The sequence below is a fragment of the Monodelphis domestica genome, chromosome 2 (assembly GCF_027887165.1).
Source record: "Monodelphis domestica isolate mMonDom1 chromosome 2, mMonDom1.pri, whole genome shotgun sequence".
In the NCBI taxonomy this organism is placed as follows: Eukaryota; Metazoa; Chordata; class Mammalia; order Didelphimorphia; family Didelphidae; genus Monodelphis; species Monodelphis domestica.
Genome location: NC_077228.1, coordinates 42,788,071 through 42,814,353, shown reverse-complemented (window position 1 = coordinate 42,814,353; position 26,283 = coordinate 42,788,071). Strand labels below are relative to the sequence as shown.

The 26,283-nt window shown below is 35.3% G+C and overlaps 1 protein-coding gene across 1 annotated transcript in view; it reads left to right on the top strand.

The window, feature by feature from the left end:
- The first annotated feature begins 21,783 nt into the window (after positions 1-21,783).
- Positions 21,784-26,283, top strand: part of LOC100009933 (calcium-activated chloride channel regulator 1-like) — a 36,925-nt gene continuing 32,425 nt past the window's right edge. The window contains exons 1-3 of the mRNA XM_056815387.1: positions 21,784-21,942; positions 25,168-25,308; positions 25,491-25,638. Of these exons, the coding sequence (XP_056671365.1) occupies positions 21,784-21,942; positions 25,168-25,308; positions 25,491-25,638 (448 nt within the window). The remainder of the gene's footprint in view (positions 21,943-25,167; positions 25,309-25,490; positions 25,639-26,283) is intronic.

The window sequence follows — 26,283 nt, the reverse complement described above, 5'->3', positions numbered from 1 at the left end:
AGTTCTCTCTATAAGGAGCATTATTTTTATGAGGTTTATTAAAGGTCAAGAGTTAAAGAAAATACAAGCAAGAGAAGCACGTGCTAGGTGGGCCATGAGGCCCACCCAAATTCCACTCACATCATGAGACAGGTCTGTCAGCGGAGACAGGAAGAGAAAAGCCCCTACCTACAGCGGAGAACCTTTAAATCATCATCTGCTCTCAGCCCAGGTGAGAATTCAGTGAGATTACAAAGCATTCTGGGGAAGTGGAGCAAGGACTTCTGGGGATTGAAGTCCTGGATTCAAGTCTCCATTTTTTATATCTCCCCGTTTGATCCTCTAGGAAGAAGGACTTCCCCAAAGGATCATAAAAACATAATCAATTTAAAGATTACAATAATTTGAGGATAAGAGAAAAAAAAATAAAAACCAAAAGCAATAATTGCTAGATGCATTGACAAAAAGCCAGTTAGGGGGCAGTCCCCTTTCTGGCATGAAAGTATACATACAAATAAATGTTCAATCAACTACACCCAAAGTTCAATTTTGTGCAGCTTGTGGTCTGGAGGCTTCTTCATGGTGTCTTCTCCAACAGTTCAATTTCTGGATTCAGAGAGGTATCATCTTTCTTTACCTAAAATTCTTCTCAAAAGGAATTTAAATTTTGCAATTAAAAATGATATTTTTTTACATCAGGCAAAGAAAAGATAAACCATAATTCATGGATTCCATATTGACCCTAGCAGGCTCAAGATGATTAAAGACCTCTCACCCACACTTAGGGTACCAGGATATGTCTCTTTGGCTGAGGCCAAAGAGGAAAGAGGGCTGAGTTGTGTGAAGATTAAATTGTAATCCCCTGTTTGTAACAATGAAGGTACTTAGCTCTTCCTTTATTGAGAAGGTTGAATTGTAATCCCCAGTCTATTTTTAGATTTTTAATCCCCAAAAGTGTTAACTCCATATTTGAAGTAGATCTACCCATTTTAATCTACAAAAAAAGTAGTGGTAGTCTCTCGGTGATTGAGTATGACTATGAAAGGGGGGATAGGCCATGGGGGTTAAGGCAAGTCACCCAGGATTTGAACCTAAGACCTCCCATCTCTAGGCCTGGCTCTCTATCCACTAAGCCACCCAGCAACTAACCACTAAAGGTGCAAACTAACTACAAAAGGCGTGATATAACCAAAAAAAAAAAAAAAGGTATAATCTAACAAAAAAAAAAGTGTGAACTAAAGAGTGGGCAGTCCTGGAGAGAATGTCTGCTGTGATTGGTAGATTGTGAAATTGGTAAATTTAGGGGAGGTGTCTCAAGAGAAAAAGATCTTTAAATAGAGGACCACAGAGACCAGATATAGATCGAAGAACTCGGATTCGAAGTTGAACTGGAGGATCAGTCTCTTGAGCTTGGAGTGAAGAAGAGTCACTCAGAGGAGAGACTGGAAGACAGACACACAGACTTGGCTGTGGAACTGGACCATTGGAGGAACTCTTGCAGGAGACCTCAGACTGCTTTCCTTTTAGACAACCACTGTGGTGTGTGAAAGGCTGGCTTAGTTCCTTGCCTTTCTGGAGGTGTGAACCTTCAAGAAAGGCCCATTGTCTTGAGACTCCTTTTCCCTGGCTGGGGCTTATAATTTCTACCTGGTTCTGAGGAAGTCAAAGCTCACTCTCCCTCACTCCCTCCCTCCTCTCTCTCTCTCTCTCTCTCTGTGTGTGCGTGTGTGTGTGTGTGTGTGTGTGTGTGTGTGTGTGTGTGTGTGCATGTCTCTGTCTGTCTCTGTCTCTGTCTGTCTCTGTATGTCTCTGTCTCTGTCTCTCTCTCCTCTTTTATATCTTCCTTAATATTTTCCCTCTATTGTAAATAAACTACCATAAATTCCATTTTATTTTAGTTATTCATTTAGGATTTCTAAATTAAATCCCTGGTGAGGTAACAGTTAAAAGAGTGGTTGCCTTAAACTGTGACCACAAAAATATGGTTTCAAGACACTGTTTTGATTTTATATTAAAAATAAAGTGGTCGCCATGGGAAAAATTCCCAAATATGAAATACCCAAGTCAGCTGGGTTTTATGGAGATTTTAATTAATACAAATGAAGGAATTAAAGAAAAAGGAGAGAGAATAAGAGAAATATAGTATGAAGGGCCTAGGCCAACATGGCCTAGGCCTGAGCCTTAAGAGAGAGACTAGTCAATCTTTTATCGACTCAGCACAAGATGCTTCCAAGCAAAACCCTAGTGTTCAGAGATCCAGCTACTCCAACTAGTCTGAGCTCCAACTCAGCTACCAAAGCTGCATTCCTTTCTTCAGAGGCCTTCTGACCTCCTTTTAAAGAGAATTTTCTCCTATGTCACCTCCCCAAACTTTTCACATCTACCAATCACAGTAAATGTTTTCCAAAGAACTGACCATTCTTAATTCACACCTGAGTAGACTGAAACTTTTGAGTAATTCACACCTTAGTAGACTAATCTTGTCCTTTGCAAGTTGCCTGATTAATTTGATCTTTATAGGTACTTAGCACCCCTTTGTATTAGATCTAAAAATAGACCTAGCTTAAGGGTTCTTGCTTCACTTTAAGTATGGGTTAAGTACTTTTCATTGTTCAGTAAGGAGTTTACAACTTTATCTTCCCCTAAAGTATGCCTAAGTATGGGTGGAGTAAGGTTAGAGTTCTCACATTACTGACCAAAGTCCCTTCATTGTTTTAAAATGGGGAATGGTCTTAACCAAATGTTCTAAGGTAGAGTCTGAGAAATTTTAAGATTCAAGTGACTACCAATTAATATATTCAAGTCCAACCACAATTAAATTTAACAGTCACTACATATATAAGGAAATTTTTAGTTAATTAGTTTCTAATCATTTTAATTGATATTATGTTTTAATTGTATGATTTATAGCAAAATAAAGCCCCAGGTAATCAATTGATTGAATAACTCTTTAAGAGATAATAATTAGTAAGAATAATCAAGAAATAATCTCAGATTAAGTGTGCTATGTCAGTAATCAAAGTAATATTAATTCTTTGTACACTTTTGATGCTGAGCAGTGTTAGGAAAACAACTACTGACCCTGTGGTTTTGAAACTCAGTTGCTAACCATCTGGTACACCAAAGTGGAAGCTCCCACATTAATAACTGAGAATAATTGACTAGATATCTGCTTACTTCCTCACTGTCTATGTTCATACTTATGCCATAAATATCTGTAACCTCTAGGACTCAGGGTCTCAGACCATACTGGGTATGTCTGTAGACCCTGGCTTTGTTTGTGACTACAGCTCTCACAATAAATTCAGTTTTGCTCAGAAGATTTTTGCTCAATTCTTTCTTTTTTTTGTTTTTGTTTTATATTTTATTTGATCATTTCCAAGCATTATTCATTAAAGGCAAAGATCATTTTCTTTTCCTCCTCCTCCACCCCCATAGCCAAAGTGTAATTCCACTGGGTATCACATGTGTTCTTGATTCGAACTCTTTGCCATGTTGTTAATATTTGCATTAGAGTGTTCATTTAGAGTCTCTCCTCTGTCATGTCCCCTCAACCACTGTAGTCAGGCAGTTTCTTTTCCTAGATCTTTCTATTCCCACAGTTTGTCCTCTGCTTATGGATAGTGTTTTTTTTTCCTAGATCCCTGCAGATTGTTCAGGGACATTACACTACCACGAATGGAGAAGTCCATTACGTTCGATTATACCACAGTGTATTAGTCTCTGTGTACAATGTTCTCCTTGTTCTGCTTCTCTCACTCTGCATCACTTCCTGGAGGTCGTGCCAGTCTCCATGGAATTCCTCCACTTTGTTATTCCTTTTAGCACAATAGTATTCCATCACCAACAGATATCACAATATGTTCAGCCATTCCCCAATTGATGGGCATCCCCTCGTTTTCCAATTTTTGGCCACCACAAAGAGTGCAGCTATGAATATTCTTGTACAAGTCTTTTTCCCCATTATCTCTTTGGGGTACAGACCCAGCAGTGCTATGGCTGGATCAAAGGGTAGACATTCTTTTATCGCCCTTTGGGCATAGTTCCAAATATCCCTCCAGAAAGATTGGATCAGTTCACAACTCCACCAGCAATGAATTAATGTCCCCACTTTGCCACATCCCCTCCAGCATTCATTACTTTCCTTTGCTGTTATGTTAGCCAATCTGCTAGGTGTGAGGTGATACCTCAGAGTTGTTTTGATTTGCATCTCTCTGATTATAAGAGATTTAGAACACTTCTTCATGTGCTTATTAATAGTTTTGATTTCTTTATCTGAGAACTGCCTATCCATGTCCCTTGCCCATTTACCAATTAGAGAATGGCTTGATTTTTTGTACAATTGATTTAGCTCTTTATAAATTTGAGTAATTAAACCTTTGTCATGCTTAAAATAAAAATCAAAACAGTGTTCCAACCACTTGATTACTAACCAAGCAGATTTTAAAATTTAGAAACACTTTTAAAAAAGTATTTCATTTATAAATATAGAAGGAACAAAACACCACTGCATCAATCCAGAAAGAGTCAAAAACAATGATTCGAGGGCAAGAGGGAAATATCAAATTTTAAATTAACTTTGCTGGCCTCACAGCTGCTAAAATCCCATAGTTATTTGCTGAAAATGTCAACTCTTGAAAGCCTGCATCTACATCCATTAATGACCATTTTTTAATATGCCTTGTTTTTTATGAATAGATAACCTAGACAGTTCTCACTTTGTGCAGTCATTTACTTGATGCCATCAAATCATAGTTAAAGGAATCACCACATTAATTAAGAGGAACAACAGATGAAGTCACAACACTATCAATTACAGCATAATAGTCTTATCATGCACCACAATATCACAGGACTTTCAGTCACAAGATAAAAAAGGCATATGGATTCTGCTTGGAACAAGTTAACAGCATATTGTTTACTCACAATTAGGTAGAAATGGCTGCTAAGGAAAAAGTTATGATGAATGATCCAAGCCGACTGGCATATCTAGTCTGGTAAATTCCATATCCTTTTTAATAGTCCTTTTTTCCACGTCACTTCCTGTCCCTTCCCCTCTTCACAGGGGTCAATCACAGCTTCCATATTGCCTAGCACTGCCCAGGGGCATCAGAGTCTGTGGGATCCATCTCTCATCTCCTGAGGGTGTCAACTCTTATCAAAGGATTCACAAGTTTCTGACTAATTGAGTTAAAAGAGTGGAGCTCTCCAAGTAAGTGATTTGTAAACTCCATTACTTAGTGTTAAGTCGAGGTATTTAAGTTTTTGGCTGATTAATTCAAAATAGACAAAGAGAATAAAGAATTCCCTTTCACAATACCTACCATGGGTAAGATTTACAATTTATTCTACCAAAAACGAATTATATAATCTAAACACTACACATTTTAATCTATTTGGATTTTTTGTTTGGAAGGTGAAACCAAACCCTTTTGAGTGATTACAGATCTCTTACTGGAAGTCCTGCAGGGTTTTTGGAGTTTCTTGTAATGAACACAAAAACATCTGCAAATACGGGCACCTGGAGGACTTTACCATGTACATGGAAGCTGTCTTCAACTTATAGTCTACCTTGTCTCTTCTAGCACCTTGGCAAACACATTCAATGAGGATATAGCTCCCTATTTTATGTCACCTCATATTTATGATTAGAACGTCATTGAACAAGGTTATTTCTCTTATGCCTTTCAAGAAATCTTGAAAGATTTTGATGAATAGAATAGAGAAACATTGCTGGAAACAAGTCACTAAAATAACATTTAATTCAACATAAATTGACCTTTGAATGCTTCAAGAATTCTGGAGTTTCTATATTTCTTTTCCTTATTAACAATGCTTTTTGTCTGACTAGCATTTAAGTCCAAGTATAATGCTTGTAAAACTATTGTTATGGAAGTTTTTTTTGAGATGAGAATTGAATTCACATTGCTTCCTCATTAACTTTAATTCTAGAATATAATACTAAAAGTCAAATAAGTTCATTCATTTTACAAAGTACACCTAACTCACTATCCTATAATAAGTATAATTAAAAATTGGGAAAAACTCTGAAATAAATATTAGAATTTTATTAAATAAATAAAAAACTCAGAAATAAAATATTTCTGAGACTTAAGGAAAGAATATCTTCAGAATTATAAATTATTCACAGAATCTGAAAAATTATGACACATGTAAGTTCTATGATTTAACCACTTAATAAAAAAGATCAATTCATCCTTCTGTATTAGATAAATCAACATAACAGTACAATCTGAGAGGACTTCAAAGTTAGAAAACAAAATCAAAGTTCACTGTTCTCTATGAACATAAAGGTCTTATTATACTTTTTAAAATTAGTTATTTTAATATGTGGTGAAAACTGCTTTTTGTGCAGAATTACATCCACAATACCAGTTAACAGGAACAACATAATACTTCATATAGACTGATGAAACTCTCAAGGTCTATAATAGAAAAATATTCTACATATTTTATACACATATGCATACATATGCCAATATTACTTTTACTAGTGGCCATTTTAAGCTATTTACACACAGTCACTTTTATGAAAAATGTTAAGATTACAAAATTTTCATAGGCTTTCCTCACCTTCATTTGTCTGAGTAAATATTTAATCAGATTCCATTCTATTAAAATGTAGTAACTCTTGCTAGATTCACAGCTTTGATTATATCCTAACAGCTAGAGGATTATGTTTTTCAAACCTTTTTTCTTCCATTCTTTGTTTGCTATGAAGGATGAAGCTGATAGAGAATGATGAATGGCTGCCATCTTCTGCTGGCTGAGGAGAATTGCATCACAAGAAGTTAGGAGAGAGATCAGAATCCAACTTGAGAGAAATTATATAAAGGCTCCAGAAAAAAAAAAATGCCCAGATAGACAAGAGGTGGGGAGTCCTAAATTAAGGAACAGCCCCTTGGTGATGCTGCTGGAGCCCTACCTAAAGCAGTGGTATAAGTGACTGAGAGTGTTTGAGAAACTGGAAGGGAAGGTAGCTTACAGGTGGCTACCATTTTTTTCTATGGTCTCCACATTTTCCCTCATTATGTTTTGAGTCTTGTAAGACTGTGTGCTTGTCAGAGGAGATAGTGATTATACACCCTGGGATAGAGACAGATACTGAACTTCCCAGATCACCCGAGAGGGGGCAAAAAGCCACAAGTCCCCCAAAGCTTAACCATTCTCTGACACAAGACCTATCTAAGAATGAGAGCAAAGCTAAGCAGTAGAACTTCAAAAGGAACACATAATGTGCTAAGCTCTTTATCTAAATATTATTTAATTCAAAACTCACAACATCTCTGGGAGGTATGAATTAATCTTGTCCTCATTTTATAATTATGGAAACTGAGGCAGACAGATTAAATGATTTGCCAAGAGTCACATAGCTAGTAAGGGTCTTGAAGGCAGATCCAAATTCAGGGTTTCCTGACTCTAGGTCCAGTACTCTATTCACTGTGCCACTTAGCTAGCTAACTATGTTATTTAGGCTGGAAAAAAGAAGATTCGGGGATACAGAATAGTTGCCCCCAAGTATTTGAAAGAATATATTGTGGAAAAAGAATGAGACATGTTTGTTCTCTTTACCCTAGCTATCTATGATGGGTAGACTTGCAAAAAAGGCAACTTTAGGTTTGTGTCAGGAAAAATTTACCAACAATTAGAGCTTATCTCTAAGTGGTGGGGGCGGGGGGGGGGCTACTCCAAGAGAGGGATCCACATCAAAGGAGGTTATCAAGCAAAGGCTGAATGACTAACTGATGTAGATGGGGTAAAGAGAACATAGAACATGTCTTGTTGCCAAATGAGCTGTTCTAGATGACCTTCAGATGAGTCAGTCCCTTCGCACTCTGAAATTTTGTGATTCAATTGCAACTCTAATTTGCCTGCTTAAAAGGCAAACAACGATAGGACTCCCTTTTAAAACCAGGACTCCATGACATTATATTGAAGGAAAAAAATCATAATTTTATCACTGATGTTGAAAAATAAGAGTGTTTAAAGAGTTCCCTAAAGGGTTTTTTTTTAATATTGAATGTCTCTTACATGCTTTTAATTATATTTCTCAAGATATTCATTAGAGCCTTGTTGCTCATGTGATATAAGCTATGAGAGAAAAATCCCCCTACTCCCTTTTATGAGGATTAGATTTTACTGTTATCAATAGTCTTGAGATAATCATAATTGTAATTCTAAGATAATTTACATAAGTCATGATTTCAATAGGCTTTTTGTAAATATTCTGGTACAAGCTTTAATGTTTTGAATTAAGGAAATAACTGCTTTTTCATAGGTCTGCCCCACCCTTCAAAGTTGCTCATTTATGGTCTTGAACTTGTGATCCACTATATGTCACCATGCCTAGTCATGGTTTTAGGACCAGGTACCAGTCAACCCAACCCACTCATCTTATACATAATGATGTCTGACCCCAGGTTAAGGACTGGGAACTGCCTATTATCACCTACATTGCCTATCACCACTCTTTCTTATCTTATGCATCATTGCCCCAAACACACCCTCTCCTACCATATCTATCAAATGACTCTTAAGTAATGGTCAAATGATTTCTTTTACCAATAAGGAGTGTTTTCTAGTTGACCATAATCAATGTTCTAGTTGAACATTGCTTGTGGGTGTTTCTATTCTTAGAGAGGTATGACTATTGCTTGAACTATTTTTGTATTGGTACAAAAACTTGATTCTTTGGGTATAAAAAGATGTCCTCACAGTATGGTTGGAGTCTTCTCATCTACACAGAAAATCTGGCTTTATTGATGGACTGGCCCTCTTTCAATAAAACCTAACTTTTTTACAGCCTAGAGACTTGCATTGCATACCTATGTTAAGAAAATTACCCAACAAAGCACAGTACCTCCCCCAGTCCCAGGAGGAAATTGTTAATTAGTACTATTTCTCTTGGACATATTAAAAATAAATTAATTGAATTGATCAGTGAGTTTACTTTCATTCAGTAAAAGGAGCCTTTGAAAGGCATTTAAGTTTAAGAGTAAGGATATTCCTAGCACTTTAAGTGTCCTTTGTCCTCAAATCCAGCTCTCACCATTTATTAGTCTTGATATCTATCTCACTGATAGCTGAGAAGTTCTCCAAACTCATTATCTGAAAAGAGCCATGACTTTGAAATAATCAGCTCATCAAGGAGGAAATAGATAGTAAGATCATATTAATGGGGGATCTCAACCTTCCCTTTTCAGAGCTAGATAAAATGAACCAAAAAATAAATAATAAAGAAGTAAGAGAAGTGAATGAAATGCTATAAAAATTAGAATTAATAGATATCTGGAGAAAACCAAATAGGAATGAAAAGGAATATATGTTCTCAGCAATACATGGTACATATACAAAGATCAACCATGTACTAGGGCATAAAAATATTGCAAACAAGTGCAGAAAAGCAGGAATAATAAATAAAACTTTCTCAGATCATAATGTGATAAAAATTAAACTTAACAAGGGTCCATGGAAAGGCAAATTTAAAATTAATTGGAAACTAAATTATTCTTCAAAACTGGTGGGTCAAAAAAGAAATCATAGAAAAAAATTGAGGACTTCATTAAGGAGAATGGCAATGAGGAGACATCATACAAAAATCTATAGGATGCAGCCAAAGTAGTACTCAGGGGAAAATTTATATCTCTGAATGCCTATAACAACAAAATCAAGAGGGTAGATATCAATGAATTGGGCTTGCAACTTAAAAATAATTAGAAAAAAAAACAAATTTAAAGTCCCCAGATAAAAACTAAATTAAAGGAGAAATTAATAAAATTGAAAGTAAAAGAACTATTGAACTAATAAAAAAAAAGACTAGGAGCTGGTACTTTGAAAAACAAATAAAGTACTGGTTAATCTAATTTAAAAAAGAATTAAGAGAATCAAATTAATAATATCAAAGATGAAAAGAGTAATTTCACCTCTAATGAAGAGAAAATTAAGGTGATTATTAAGAACTATTTTGCCCAATCATGCAGCAATAAATATGACAATCTAGGTGAAATGGGTGAATATTAAAAAAATATATAAATTGCATAGATTAACAAAAGACGAAATAGAAATAATACCATCTCAGAAAAAGAAATTGAACAAGCAGTCAAGAAACTTCCTAAAAATAAATTCCCAGGGCCAGATGGATTCTGTGAATTTCAAAACTACTCAACCTATTCAGACCATTCTTTAGAAGATGGGATTTAGCTATTTCCTGATCAATAACAATAGAAATACTTGGAATAACAGAATCAGGTCTTTGAAGCTACAATCTCCACCCTACTGAAGGTAACAAGATTAGGAAGGGCTGTAGCAAAACTCAAGATTTAATTATTTGAGAATATGGCCTTCAACAGACATGTGCAAAAAGGACAGACCTCTGGGCGGTCCTAAGTCAAGCTAGAGCCACCATTGGCATATGTGAGACACAGGAAGTGAGGTAGAGGACAGCTCAGGAGTTCTCGAGACTTCCTGTGAGGAGGGAGAGAGGTGGTTGGAGCCTGGCGCTTGGAGTTGGAGGAGCCCACAGACTGTTTTCTACATTTTGGTCACGTGAGTGATAGGGACTGATCTCTTTCTTTGCCTTGGCTATCCAGGGCCTTGGGCCCACTTTGGCTCAGCCTAAGCAGAGTGGGTAGTTAAGCCTTATTTCCTTCTCTCCCCTTTCCCCCCCCCCCTCTCTCCCTCTAATACTTTCTTCCTCCTGTTTGTAATTAAAACACCATAAAAAAAAAAAGGTTGGCAGCTGACTTGAGTTTTCATTTAGGAATTACATAGCTGAATTCCTTGGCGACCTTAAATTAATATATATCAGTCTATATATCAGTATATATAAATCAATATATATATATAACAATTCACAAGTGAATTCTATCAAATATTTAAACTGCTCCAATACTATACAAATTATTTGACAAAATAAGCAAAGAAGGAGTCTTACCAAAATTTTTTTTATGACATAAATATGGTATTGATGTCAAAGCCAGGCAGACCAAAAACAGAGAAAGAAAACTACAGACTAATCTCCTTAATGAACATAGGTGCAAAAATCTTAAATAAAATACTAGCAAAAAGAACAGCAAGTTATCACAAGGATCATCCACTATGAACAGGTGGGATTTATACTAAGAATGCAAGGGTGATTTAATATTAGGGAAACCATTCACATAATTGACCATATCAATAGTCAAAACAACAGAAATCACCTAATTGTCTCAATAGATGCAGAAAAGGCCTTTGAAAAAAATACAACAATCCTTCCTATTGAAAACACTAGAAAGTATGGAAATAGAAAGACTATTCCTCAAAATAATAAACAGTATATTTAAAACCATCAGCAAGCATCATCTGTAATGGGGATATATTAGAAGCCTTCCCAAAAAGATCAGGAGTGAAATAAAGATGCCCATTATCACCTCTATTATTTAACATGCTACTAGAAACACTAGCCAGAGCAAATAGAGAACAAAAAGAAATTGAAGGTATTAAAATAGGCAACGAGGAGACCAAGCTATCACTCTTTGCAGATGATATGATGGCCTAATTAAAGAATCCTAGAGATTTAAGAAGCTAGTGAAAATAATCAACAACTTTAGCAAAGTTGCAAGATACAAAATAAACCCACATAAGTCATCAGCATTTCTATACATTTCCAATACATCCAGGCAGCAAGAGTTAGAAAGAGAAATTCTATTTAAAATCACCCTAGACAATATAAAATACTTAGGAATCTATTTGCCAAGACAAACACAGGAACTATATGAACACAACTACAAATCACTTTCCACACAATTAAAACTAGATCTAAACAATTGGGGAAAAAAAACATTAACTAGTCATCGGTAGAAAGAGCTAACATAATAAAAATGACCATCCTACCCAAACTTATTTACTTATTCAGTGCCGTACCCATTGAACTACCAAAAAACTTTTTTACTGAATTAGGAAAAAATTGTAACAAAGTTCATTTAGAAGAACAAAAGATCAAGAATATCAAGGGAAATAATGAAAAAAAATGTGTCAGAGGGAGACCTAGCAGGACCAAATCTTAAACTGTACTATAAAGCAGTGGTCATCAAAACAATATGGTACTGGTTAAGAGACAGAAGGGAGGATAAGTGGAATAGACTTAGGGTAAATGACCTCAGCAAGACAGTATATGATAAACCCAAAGATCCCAGCTTTTGGTACAAGAACTCACTATTTGACAAAATCTGTTGGGAAATTAGAAAACAGTATGGGAAAAATTAGGTTTTAATTTGACATTTTACATCCTATACCAAGATAAATACCAAGATAAATTCCAAATTTATAAATGACTTAAATATAAAGAGTGAAATCATAAATAAATTATGTGAACATAGAATAGTATACCTGTCAGATCTGTGGGAAAGGACCTTTCTTCATATCCCCAGGGCCTAACCCAATATCTGATCCAAAGTAGGAGCTTAATAAATCTTTGTTGATGGAATGACCCACATTCATTCAAGTCCATCCAGAATAATAGATGAGTCAAGGTAGAACATATGATTGAACTGAGGAGGTAGCTTTCTGTTAATGGTACAAGATTCCCTTCAAAATAGGTTTATCTCTTGAAGAGTGGGGAAACCTGAATATAATTTACAGAAAGCTATAAGAAGGTATGAATGAACTGTGAAGGAAGCAGAATTGTAAAATAAAAACAATGAATACTATGACTACAACAATGTAAATGGAAAGAAAAAAATGGTAACAAATCAAAACTGAATTCTATGTAGTTACAATGTCCAATTTGACTCCAAAGAAAAGATACAATAATGGCTATTTTCCCCTTCTTTGTGGAGGTGGGGGGGACTGTGAGTGGAGAGAGTTGCATATATTATCAACTTTGTCTGGTGTGTCAGTTATAATGAATTGCCTTTTTTTACAAACCCTTTCTTTTTTTAATTCTTTGTTAAAATGGATGACTAATAAGGCATCAGATAGTGGATAGATTTTACTCAAACACTAAAATATGCCCCATGATGATCAGGAAAATTCTCTTCCATTTTCTATCCTTTGGATGGATTCCACATTCCCTGTGGAACAAGGCAATAAACAGGACTTGCACTTGGGAGTTCTGGATACACGTGATCTTTGTTCTACTGATTCTTCTTCTCTTTGAGAGTCATATAAGTGGTGTGGAAATAAGGTAAGTCACCAGTGAGGGCCCACGGAAAACAAGAATTTACATATTGCCCAAGAGGCAGCTGGGAGGCATCTAACTCCTCTCAGCACATGCCTGGGCATATTAGCCACTTTAACACTCAAGGTTCTATGACTCATATGTTGTGCTTGTGGATCCTCCCTTTGGTCCAGAGATCACAGTTGCTTTTGTGAATGTATTTCTTGGTGAGTTTCTCTGGTTTGACAAAATTCTTCACCTCTAGTCAACCTTGTTATGAGCTTCTCCAAAGTTATCTGGATGACTTCCTAGGTGACAGACCTGAATCAGATGTGGACCCTTTTCCAGCTTGGAAGGACCTATTAGAGTCTTAGTATTTACACTGGCACAGACTTCAAGAACTCAGAGTCAGGGAACAGCATGGTGGCTTAGTGGATAGAGATCCAAACCTGGAGATGGGAGGTCCTGGGTTCAAATTTGGCTTCAGAGGCTTCTTAGCTATGTGACTGAGGGCAAGTCACTTAACCCTCATTGCCTACCTCTTTCTTCTCTTCTGTCTTGGAGCCATTATACAGTACTAACTCCAAGACATAATATAAAGATTTTTTAAAACTATGATTACCTCCACACCATAATTAGGCATCTGTGGAATATGAGTATAGTATGACTATTATAGGAACAATGCCCACAGAAATACAAAGATGAATAGGCAACCAGAGAAAAGAACATGAGGGAGGATAGTATGCCTTGAATAAATGAAAACAGCAAAAGCTCCTAGAGAGCAAAAAATTTTCTTTTTGTCTTTGTATGCCCCTTTTTTAGCATAAGTGCTTAGCACACAGTAGAATCTTAATAATTTATTTATATTATTCTATATTATATTCTATACTAATATATATTATTTATATTATTAGTTATTATTTAAAATAATATTCTTAATAAAATTATTTTATTTCTTTACATTATTATGTTATATTAATTATTTATATGATCTGTTATTATTTAAAATAATAATATTATTAATAAAATTATTAAGATCCTATTGTGTGCTAAGCACTTATGCTAGAAGATGGGCATACAAAGACAAAAATTTTTTGCTCTCTAGGAGCTTTTGCTGTTCATTTACTCAAGGCATACTATCCTCATGTTCTTTTCTTGGGTTGTCTATTCATCTTTGTATTTCTGTGGGCAGTGTTCCTGTAATAGTCATACTATACTCATATTCCCCAGATGCCTAATTATGGTGTGGAGGTGATCCTGGATTCTTCTTCTTTTTTTTTTTTTAATGCTTATTCTCCATGGAGTCATAGACTAAGTTCTCTGGCTCTAGCTTTCCCAGAACAACATTCTGGTTTTTTTCTTCCTTCAAATGTATGAGAGAGGCTATAAGTAGAAAAAAGAGAAAGGAAGAAGGAAGAGAGGATAAACTAAGGCATTCATCTGATTACTTTTCTATAATAAAATTAATTCATTGAATCTATTTTATCATGCTAAATTTGCAATGATTATGTCTAAATGAAACATTTCCTAGTTTCCAGACTTCTGCCCCCCTTATCATGCAGAATTCATCCCTCTAGTACCAATCCTCCCCCTCCCCTGCCCCCAAGACACCTCATGTTTGGATACATATGGTGGGGTAAATTAAATAATAATCAGCCAGTTAGAATACTGAAATTTATAACCAGCCATTTTGACCAAGGGTTCAACAATCTACTCACACCCATAAAATAAAATCTGTTAGATAAGATTGTCTGCTATTTAACAGAGTATATAAATTCAAGTATTTATAGGACAGATCATAGTTCTTGTTTTTAAAAAATTAATTTATTGAGTCAATTTAGAACATTATTCCTTAGTTACAAGAATCATATTATTTCCCTCCCTCTCCTCCCCCCCCTTCCTGTAGCTGACATACAATTCCTCTAGGTATTACATGTGTCCTTGATCAAAATCTATTTCCATGTTGTTGGTGTTTACATTAGGATGTTCATTTAGAGTCTACATCCCCAGCCATATCCCCTCAACCCATGTATTCAAGCAGTTGTTTTTCTTCTGTGTTTCTACTCCCAGTTTTTCCTCTGAATGTGGATAGTATTTTTTTCTCATAGCTCCCTCCAAGTTGTTCGGATCACTGCATTTCCACTAACACAGATCATAGTTCTACAACTGGCAGAGAACTCAGAGGCCATCTAATCCAACTCCCTCATATTACAGATACTGAAATCCTGTCAGTGGCTTAATCAGAGGAAGAAGTCTTGGCCAGAGTCACAAAGAGAATTGGGTAGGATTGAAACACAGGTTTTCTGAGTCCAAAAACTGCTCTTTCCCAGTGCAGAGAAATTGAAATTCCATGGAATTTTGCTTTCCATTGTTCTTTGTTTTGTATAGTTTTGCCAACCACAATAAATGTATCTGATATAGCTGGTAATATAATAGATTGAATAACTGGGTCTGGAGTCAGAATCAGACATTTATCAGCTTTATGGCCCTAGGAAAGTCAAAACTTCTTCTTCTTAAAAAAAAAAAAGAAACCCCAACCTTCTGACTTCAAAACAATACTGGGTATTGGTTCCAAATCAAAAGAATAGTAAGAACTAGATTATTAGGGTTAAGTGACTTGCCCAGGGTCACACAGCTAGGAAGGCTCCTAGGTCAGATTTGAACCCAGGACTCCTGTCTCTAGGCCTGGTTCTCAATCCACTGAGCCACCTAGCTGCCCCTGTCACTTAACTTCTCTCTACCTCAGTTTCTTCATCTGAAAAATAGAAATATTAATAATAATACCTATCCCCTCAAAGGGTTGTTGTAAGATACAATGAGATCATATTGATAAAGTGCTTTGCAAACCCTGAAGTACTGTAGCAATTGCAAAGAGATAAATGCTGGTTCTATATTTGAACTTAACCATTTTCAATGTAGGTAGGAAAATATAGGAAACAGTAAGTGGAGGCAGTAGAAGGAGCATTGTATTAGCAGTCAGAGATGGTAGGAGAAAGGCCCTGAATCTGCTGCTTGTTATTTGTGTGATCTTAAACAGTTTCCTTAAACTGACTGGGTCTTAGTCTCCTCTCTCAATTGGAAGAGTTGGACTAGAAATTCCAGGGTGTGCCTATAGGCCAAATCTAGTCTACCATTTGCTTTTTATGGAGTCTATAAGCTAATATTTTGCTGATGACACTTGAACCAGATCAATTAATCAACAAGTATTTATGATGTGCCTGCTACAGGTGCTAGGAATACAAACACTAAAATAAAAGAGCCCCTGCCCCCTCACGGAGCTTTCATCTTCTCTAGGTGACCTAAGATCCTTTCCAATTCAATATCTATGATCACCTGATGAGTACTTAAATTAAAAACATAAATAAGTTATTAATCTCATTATTTAGAAAAGGTTTGTTGATTTATGTACTGCTCATCAGAAATTGGTTATGATTTCTACTAGAGTTAAACAAAAGTTCTACTTTGTACTGTGTTAGGGAAAGAAGAGGCAAAAAGGACAAATGAAATTTCAATGAAAATTTCAAGGCAAAAAGGACAAATGAAATTTCAATGAAAATTTCAAGGCAAAAAGGACAAATGAAATTTTAATGAAAAAATTCCAACTTTTTTGAGAGATCCAAATTCCTTTCAAATACCTTTGAAAAATTCATTTATATACAGACAAGTGACATGTTAATTATCTATGTTTCAATATTATATGACTGCAAAGAACCCATAATCTCATTAAAAATAGTTACATACCTCCTGCGTGTATCCTAACATAAATTCCTGCCAGAAAATTAATCCTTTTTTTACTGAGGACCTTCTTTGGGCCTTCTAAAACCTAGTAGCTACTCATGCAATACTTAAGCTGCCCCTCTATTTTTCCTTCCTCTTCCTATATGGCCAGCCCTAATCTTTTTGTCCTCCCTTCAGACATTCTTACATAAAAACCACTGTTGATATTATATTTCATCTCCTTAGATGAAACACTTGAACCAGATGGCCCTTTGGGACATCTCAAATATTGGTTCTTCTCTGATAATGGTGTTCCATAGAAATAGAACATCATTAAGAGATCATCAACATTAAACAGATGCTTATCATGGGACCTTTAAGAACAATGAACAATTTCATAAATGCATCCCACCTTGATCTTCCTCCTTTTTAATTCTGGGCCCAGTCAATTCTCCACTTTCTATTTATATCTAAGATACATAGACCAGTGGACTTCTCAATGGAACATCCATCCAATTGTACATGTTATGGGACTTATATACCCATTTTATTTTTCCCATGTTAACATTATTCTATAAAGCTGTGGTGACCAGAGAATGGGAAACTTTTTCTGTACAAATTTGTATAGTAGACTAGATTAACACTCTTGGTTAAAAGGTTTCAAGAAATACAAGATCCAGGAGTATGTTGGAGCCTGTTTTTACTAGTTCCTAGAGAGGATGGTTAAAATTTCATGGTTAACATTTACACCTCAGAAATTGACAAAGACTACAAATCAGAATTTGATTTACTCTTTAAAATTATGGGGAAATATTAATAATGTAAATAAAGCTTAACAGAGTATCCAGTCTACATTTATCCCAAAAAGCCAATTGTTAAACAGTTGTTAGTATACCACTGACAAAATCACACTGTTTAATAGTTTACCAATTACTAGCCCCCCAAAAAAGCATTTGATTCAGAAAATCTTGAAAACTCTTCTCCAATAAGATATATCCCAGGCATATGTTAAGATAAAAAATTCCTTGATAATTGGGACTACAGAGATAATTTTATTCAGTGATCCCCTGATTGACACCAAGCAAGGCACAAAACAAGGAAACAAATGTTTGGACACTGAAGGTGCTTTCTACTGTCACAAAGAATGCTCAACACTAAGTTCAAGTGGAAGAAGGATTCAATATGGTTGGCGAAATTCTCCAGATGCTCCCATTTGCAGATCTCATTGTACTGATTCCATATAGACCAAGAATGCCACCAAATAACTGCTCAAAAAATCCACATAGGAAAGACTAAAGACCAAAAAATTAAAATACTATTCATTCTATTTTCACTAAAATAACTTTAAATCTACCTGACTAGCCTTCACATTACTATACATTTTCCAAAAAATTTACCCTGCATTACAAAAAAGTTTCTATGAACTACTTCATTAATTCATGACTGGCTATCTGCTTAATTAATCCCTGCTATAATGAAATGGAAGAAATCATTGTCAATGAGTCAGAAGACTTGAGTTTAGCCCTCATTCTGTCTCTTCTTATCATGTAACCTTAGAAAAATTATTTAAGCCTTTCTAAACCTGAGTTTCCATCTCTAAAATTTGGGGGAAGGATGGATAGTAATCATATGTCTCTTACCATTTCCTCTTAAGTATATCATGGAGTTTTTAGCTTGGGGAAGAAAAAACTTGGGAAATATATAACAGCTATCTTCAAATATTAAAAGGACTATCCAATGGAAGAAAGAGCAAGCTTAATATGTTTACCTCCAGAGAAAAGAAATGGGTTGCCAGTTCATCATATAGCAGTGAGGTGGGAGTGGATAAAAAAATGAATAATAGAGAAAACCATCAGGTCTCAGGAGCAGTAAATTGACAGTCAGGGAAATAGCAAAAAATTTTCAAGGAAGGTCACTCCTTAAGCAGGCAGGTAAGGCTAAAAAGATTTCAAATGTTCATGATCATATTTAATTCTGAGTGACTACACACTTTATTTGCATTGGTCCACTACTGATGCATTCCGGTACTCCCACACTCTTTTCTCTGGAAAGCTTAAAAGTTTTGGGGCCTCTCTGTTCAATGCAGATTCTGCCTCCCATAATCCTTCAGTCCATTGATCCAGCTGGGCAAAATTAAAATTCTCACCAACTCTCTTGCAGATAAGGGGATATATAAATATACATATATATGTATATATATATATATATAGTTGTTGAGAACAAATAAGTCCATGTTACTTCCCCTGATATACCATAAGCTTATCAAGGGCAGAGAATGTTTTGACTAGCTCTCAGTGCCCATATAGAAGAAATATCATAAATGCTTGTTGATTGATTGTTGCTTTAATCATTGTTTTCTATGATTTCTATAAAAGGACCTGACTCTTCTTTATCTTTGACCTCACTCAATTTGATATTTTATTCTGGCCACTCAGTTGCTACCAAACAGAATTAACATCTTACATCTCAAATCTGCCAGGCTTTATTACCTTATCTCTTTAAAAAAGTATGAAGCAAAAAGATAGACTTGAAGAATGGGTATATTTATTCATTCTGATAGTCTATCATCTCCCCAGATATTAAGTAGCTAGGTAAAGAAATAAACTCATCAAAATTACAAAAAAGCCTTGCAGGAAGGAAACATAAAAATACTGATGACTCAGTTTTCCCCTTGAGTTGATACATACTAATACCCATCCAATTTCTTAATCTTTGTTTTTTCTTTTTAAATACTAGGCCTCCCCATCATGCCCAGACTGGAAGTACAGGAGCTACTCCCAGGCTTGATACCATCACTGATCAGTGCAAGAACTTTCGCCTCCTCTGTTTTTGATATGGGCCAATTCCACACTCTATCAGCAATCTGATGTTCCCTGCTCCTGGGGACTCACCACATTGATACCCAATTTAGTGTAGACTCCTGATCTATAGAACCCAATGTAGCTCAGAACTCCTGAGCTCAAGAGATCCACTGACTTCAGCCTCACCAATAGCTGTATGCTACAAGGACAAACTCTCTTTATCATGCCCAGGTAGTTAAGGGAGAGGCATCAGAAAAGAATCCCACTGGACTACACTTCCTACCCAGATAGGAATCCTTCTGCATCTCCAATGCAATAATTCATCCTTTCCTTTAATATATCTAGTCTCACATGGCCTCACAAGGCATTTCATTTTAAGGCTAGTTTAAATATTAGAAAATTCTTCCTACTGCTTCAATGAATCTCTAGTGCTGTAGCTCATAACCATCTCTGCTTGTCTATTTGATGCACTTATTGACCATGTCATCCCATAAATTCATTACAAAGGGTTTACCTAATATGGTGGAGGCCTTCCTCATATTCTCTTTGCAATTTGTGAGTACAGCATTCTTACTATTGGTCATTTATCCTCTGTGCTCACTGTAGGACCAACCCACCTTTTCTACTCACCTCTCTCTGAGTATGGAGTCACAAGACCTATGCTCATATCTTAACTCTATTTCTTACTACCTTCAGGACCATGGGACAGTCCTTTAATTTCTCTAAGACTCAACTTTCTTATCTTTAAAAAGAGATTATTAGATTAGATACCCTTTGAGAATATATCCATCTCAAGGTCCATAAGCAATATGGACTATGACAGTTAGTCCATGGTGGCAAGAAGTTCTAGGCAGATATTTATTTTGTTTGGGGTATTAGATAAGTTCTGTCACCACCTCCTATGATTTATGAAAGGAGAAGATAGGTTGATAGGAATTAGGGGCAATTAACAGAGCAGAAGGAAAGGAATATGTTTGTGGCAAAATTGGGGTTGGGAAGGTCATAGTTCAGAGTTTGATCTAAAGAGTAAAGAAAATACTGTTGAGGTGAAAGGGAAGAATTCACAAAGGTTATCTAGTTCAAAAAGAAGTAGGAAGAGAGTCATGTAGAAGATCAGATCCAAGACTCAAAGACAGAGGATGGGTAGACTATGGAGGGAGCTGTAGAAAAAGTGTGGATTCAAAACTGGGGAGGTGAGATGAGGGTATTGGAGAAAGAGGAAGGTCCAAAGCTAGAGGATGGGGAATTGTATAGCCTAAAAAAACATCAAAAGTGCACAGAGGTAGAATCATAAAGCAATGTCACAAAGGAAATTAATCAGGACAGTCTCTTTTATGGTGATGGGGCTATTCCAGCCACAACTCATTTTCACTCAGCTAGGTCCCTGTGCCTGCCTCTCCCTCTCTTCCTTAGACAAAAAAAGCAAAACAACAGGACAAAGAGAGCCACAAAAGGGAATAACTGCTCTGCTAGATTCATTTACTCTCTGACTCTCCTGGACTCATTGGACTCCTGCTCACTCCTTCCATCACCATAAAGTATCCACCTCTTGAGGCAAAAGAAAACTGCTGTTCCTGCTGATTATAACTTCTCAATCTGACTAACTGATTTTTCTACTCCAGCTCATCATAAATCCAGATAATCCGGAAACCCAGCCCTCCCAAGCACAAAAGGCAATGATTCCTGCTTTTAAGGGATAATGAACATCCTGTTCTATCACAAGGAACTGTTCCTTCAGTTTTTAAATGAACCGTGACCTCTGTTTTTTCTTTCCTGGTTCTCTCTAATTTATATTTGGTAGCCTTCCACCAGTGATTCATAAAGATGATGTGTCCATCATTGGACTAAATGACCCAGAGAATAGTTAAGATTTATTATCTTAAGAAGATTATTGTCATAACAAGTATGAGGAATCTTTTTTCAAAAACATCCTTTTCTTTGCTTGGCATCTAGTTCCCTAAAACAAATAAGGTATGTTGAGTTCACTTCCAAAAACAAGATTTACTAGGGATTTTCTTCTTCATATTTATGCAAAATTTCCGATCTAGATCAAATTCCTGAAATTGATCATAAGAGTATATATAATCTTCCAGTGACATTTCCTACAGCTTCATTGAAACATGAGCCAAAATGGAGTGGTTTTTAAATGTTGTTCTCGTCCTTGTGATGGGTCTCCTGCTGGTAGTAAAAGGATCAATGATACAGCTGAATGGCAATGGATATGATGGCATCGTTATAGCAATCAATCCCAGTGTGCTTGAGGATGAAAAACTCATTCAAAAAACAAAGGTAAGGGAGAAAAGTTGTTCACCAGATATTTCTCTTTCAATAGACATTTTCTACTCATGCTATCAATGCAAAGACAAAATTTAAGCTCATTAGAGCCCTTTCCCCTTCTTCAGTTTATTGATTGTACTTGTGTTTTATGCTGTATTCTCTAAAATGCCATTTGAAGGGAGTTATTTATCTGCCTGAAATATGTATGTCTTCATACACATTTAGTATGTATCTGATAGATAAGCACATATTAATATTAGTTGTTTTTTTAACTTATACATGTTAGACTTCATTTAATCATTATCCAAATTCTTGAATTTGCTGTAATTAACGTTGCTACTAATAGCAATGCAATGATCCAGGACAACTCTGAGGAGACTTCTGGTATTTAGTCCTTTTGAAATTGTATAAAGTGAATCAAGTTTCAGTCCCGTAAGCCAATTGCCTACCTACATGCTTATATTCTGTAAGGTATTTTCTTTATTTCAATTAACTCTCTATTGTTTTAAGGATTATCCTCCCATAGGTTCATTGGTTCATTTCAACCTAACACTAACTGTATTATCCTGGACAAGTCAAATGTAAAATGGAGATAATGCAGCACCAACCTCCCAAAATTGTTGTGAGCATAAAATGAGATAATAATTGTAAGTCACTTAACACAGTACATGGCACATAGTAAGTACTACATAAATGTCATTTATTACCTCACATGGCTATAAGGATCAGACAAGATAATACAAGTATCCTTTCCACATCTCAACATTCCCATCACAGTTCTGATATATCATGGTATATATCACAGGATATATGTATATATACACATATATATGTAAACAATCATATATCAGCAGAAGAAATTAAACAGGAATTTGAAAAGGAGTTTTACAGAAGCCACAGATGACAGGAAAGGCAAGCAGACTATACAGAAAAAAAATTTAGAAAGTCAGAAATGCATAAAATATATGCATAGCTGTGTGATCCTGGGCAAGTCACTTGACCCCATTGCCTCACCCTTACCACTCTTTTGCCTTGGAACCAATACTTAAGGGACTGAAACTTGATTCACTTTATACAATTTCAAAAGGACTAAATACCAGAGGTATCCTCAGAGTTGTCTTGGATCATTGCATTGCTATTAGTAGCAAAGTTAATTACAGCAAATTCAAGAATTTGGATAATGATTAAATGAAGTATTGATTCTAAGATGGAAGGTAAGGGTTTTTTTAATAATAAAATAAAATATATGTATAGTATTATATATCGAGATATTTTATTTTAATGCCATAAATCTATACAATTTCTTTTTTAAAATTAAAATAAATAAAAAGTTAAAGTTTGTGAAAAGAATGCAAAAAGCCAGCAGATAACACACAAAGGCTAGAAATGTTCATATTGACCTACCTACAGCCCATACCCAAATACTTAACCTAAATTTTACAATAAGATACTATAAAGACCTCATAAAAAAAGAAATAATTCAGACTTCTTCTCTGATATGAAGGGATGGCCAAAAAACTTTATATAGATTTTCCACACTGTGGTGGGCATTACCACTTTCTACAGAATGCTTTTTCTGTCCACCAACCTCCTTTCATATCCCCTTTCTTAACACATTCTTCCTTCTCATACTGCTTTGTATTTACTTCTCTGCACATGGGCCACATTCTTCTAGGTACATGAAAGTTCCTTGAGGAAAAGGACTGCTTCATCTTTTATCTCTGGCCCCCAGTGCCTTACACAAAGTATGAATTTTAACATTTTTGCGGATTTGAATTTCATTTAATTGATTAGAGGAGATAATCCCAAAGTCTGTATGTAACTTTGGACATGTCATTTTCATCTCTTTATGACTCCATTTCTTCATCTGTCAAAGAATGAAATTGAACTAGATGACCTTTAAGGTTCCTTCCAGTTTTAATATTCTATGCATCTATTAATGGCTATAGTAAGAGGCTGAATGAATTCATCCAAGTTTGGATTTTTTCTTCAATATTTAATTTCCTTAAAATTAACTAAAAATCTTTGGGTTTTGTCATCATTATTCTACGAGGGAGATCATCCAAGCATAGATGATGAAGCCTGGTATATTTTATCAACAAGCATTTATTAAGTATTTATAATGCACCTTGCATAGTAAGCATCTTTTCCCCTTGTTCCTGCTACCTCTCATTTTGGTGTTGTTCAGTCATTCTCAGGTGCATCCAACTCTTCATGACCCCATTTGAAGGTTAATTGGCAAAGAAACTGGAGTAGTTTGCCATTTCCTTCTCCAGCTCACTTTGTAGATGAGGAAAGTGAGGAAAACAGTGTGATGTGACTAGCCTACGGCCATATGCAGCTAATAAATGCTAAGGTCAGATTTGAACTCGGCAACATGAGTCTTCCTGACTCCAGGTCCAGTACTCTATCCACTCTTAACACCTATGTACCCCCTACCTCCCATTACTCTTCTTTAAAACAACAACCACAAAACCCTTACTCGTATCTTAGAATCAATATTAAGTTTTGGTTCCAAGAGCAGAATCGAGGGAAGGGTTAGGTGATGGGAGTTAAGTGACTTGCCCAGAGTCACACAGCTAGGATATTTCTGAGTCCAGATTTGAATCCAGGTCATCCCATCTCCAGGTCTGGCACTCTATCCACTGTGCTACCTTCCTTCCCCCTCATTATTCTTAATAAGTATGATTTCTCCCACAAAGCAACATACAACAATGTAAATGAAAAGGACAACAAAATAATCAAAACGTGAGACTGGGAAAATTTAACTGATCAAGCTTGACCTCAAAGAAGAGGTGGGAGAAGATAGATGAAAGCTGTAGAACATTACACATAGGGTCAGATTTATTGGACATGTTGGTTAGTTTTGTGGAAGTTTTTTTTTTTAATTTTTTTAAAATTCTTTTTTATAAGAGATGACTTCCTTGAGAGGAAAGAAAAAAGAGAAAAATTAGGAAATGTAAATGGTGTAAAATTGTTGTAAATTGGTCATCCCTTTATAAAATTTGGTTTTTCACTTGGAAAATGTGGAACATTATTTTTTTGTAAACATCTAAGTACACATATGGTTACTTTTAGATCATAACAGATGCTCTCTGATTATCAAGCTGATTTGGGGGGATCAATTCTTTGCCTGAATACTTGGGAGACTGCCTGTAAGGGGTATGGCTTCTGGTGTACATTTTCACTCCCTATTCCCATTTCATTATAAAACCATGAATCTTTTTTATCTGTCAGGAAATGGTAACAGAGGCTTCTACTGTCCTCTTCCATGCTACAAATAAAAGAGCTTATTTCAGGAATGTGAGCATCCTAATTCCCATGACATGGACCTCAAAACCTGAATATCTAATCCCTAAACTGGAATCCTATGAGCAGGTAAGATCAAAAGTAATGTTCTCTAATTCAACCACTCTTTCCTACCAGATATATATTTTAATTATTGCATTTTTCAGTCATATGATTTACCTTGTTTTAGAAGCTAACTTCCACATGCAGTGTTATCTTTTGATTTTTTTAAATTTTCCTTTAAACATCTTTCCCTCCCCCTTACTTCTTAGGCAGATGTCATAGTTGCTGATCCATACCTGAAATATGGAAATGATCCCTATACCCTACAATATGGACAGTGCGGAGAAAAAGGAAGATATATACACTTCACTCCTAACTTCTTGCTAGGAGATAATTTGAATATCTATGGACCCCGGGGTACAGAATATGTTTGTATACTCGTCTTTGCATTCTGGTGTAAAAAACATATAATATTGTGATTATTTGGTGCTTTTATTTTTAGATGGTCTATTTATTTCTAAGTGGAAAAAATATATGCAACACAAATAGTTTAGTTTTAAAACTTATGATAGCAGAAATTAGCACAGTTAGATTTCTTGAGTAGAATTTTTCTTAGAATTTAAAACAAAATGAGTTTTTATATTTATATTTTATTTTATATTTATATATATTTATACATATATTTATTTTATATTTATATATTTTATTTATATGTCAGATGAATTTGGTCTGTTTTCCATATATATTCAGGTGTTTATATATAATACTAATGTATTTATATATATATAATTATGTATACTATCTGAATATTAGTATGCTATATACATATTATGCATTTTATCAAAATATAGAATATATGGAATTATAGAACCTATAGACTTACTATAGGCAATTATCATATATCATATAGATAATTATTATATTATATATAATACATATTATATAGAATCACAGATATGTTATCTATCTTATCCATAATAATTATAATAATTACCTTTAATTATTTTTACTGCTTTTCAGTCATTCAACCATGTCTGACTCTGTGTCCTGACCCCTATGGAG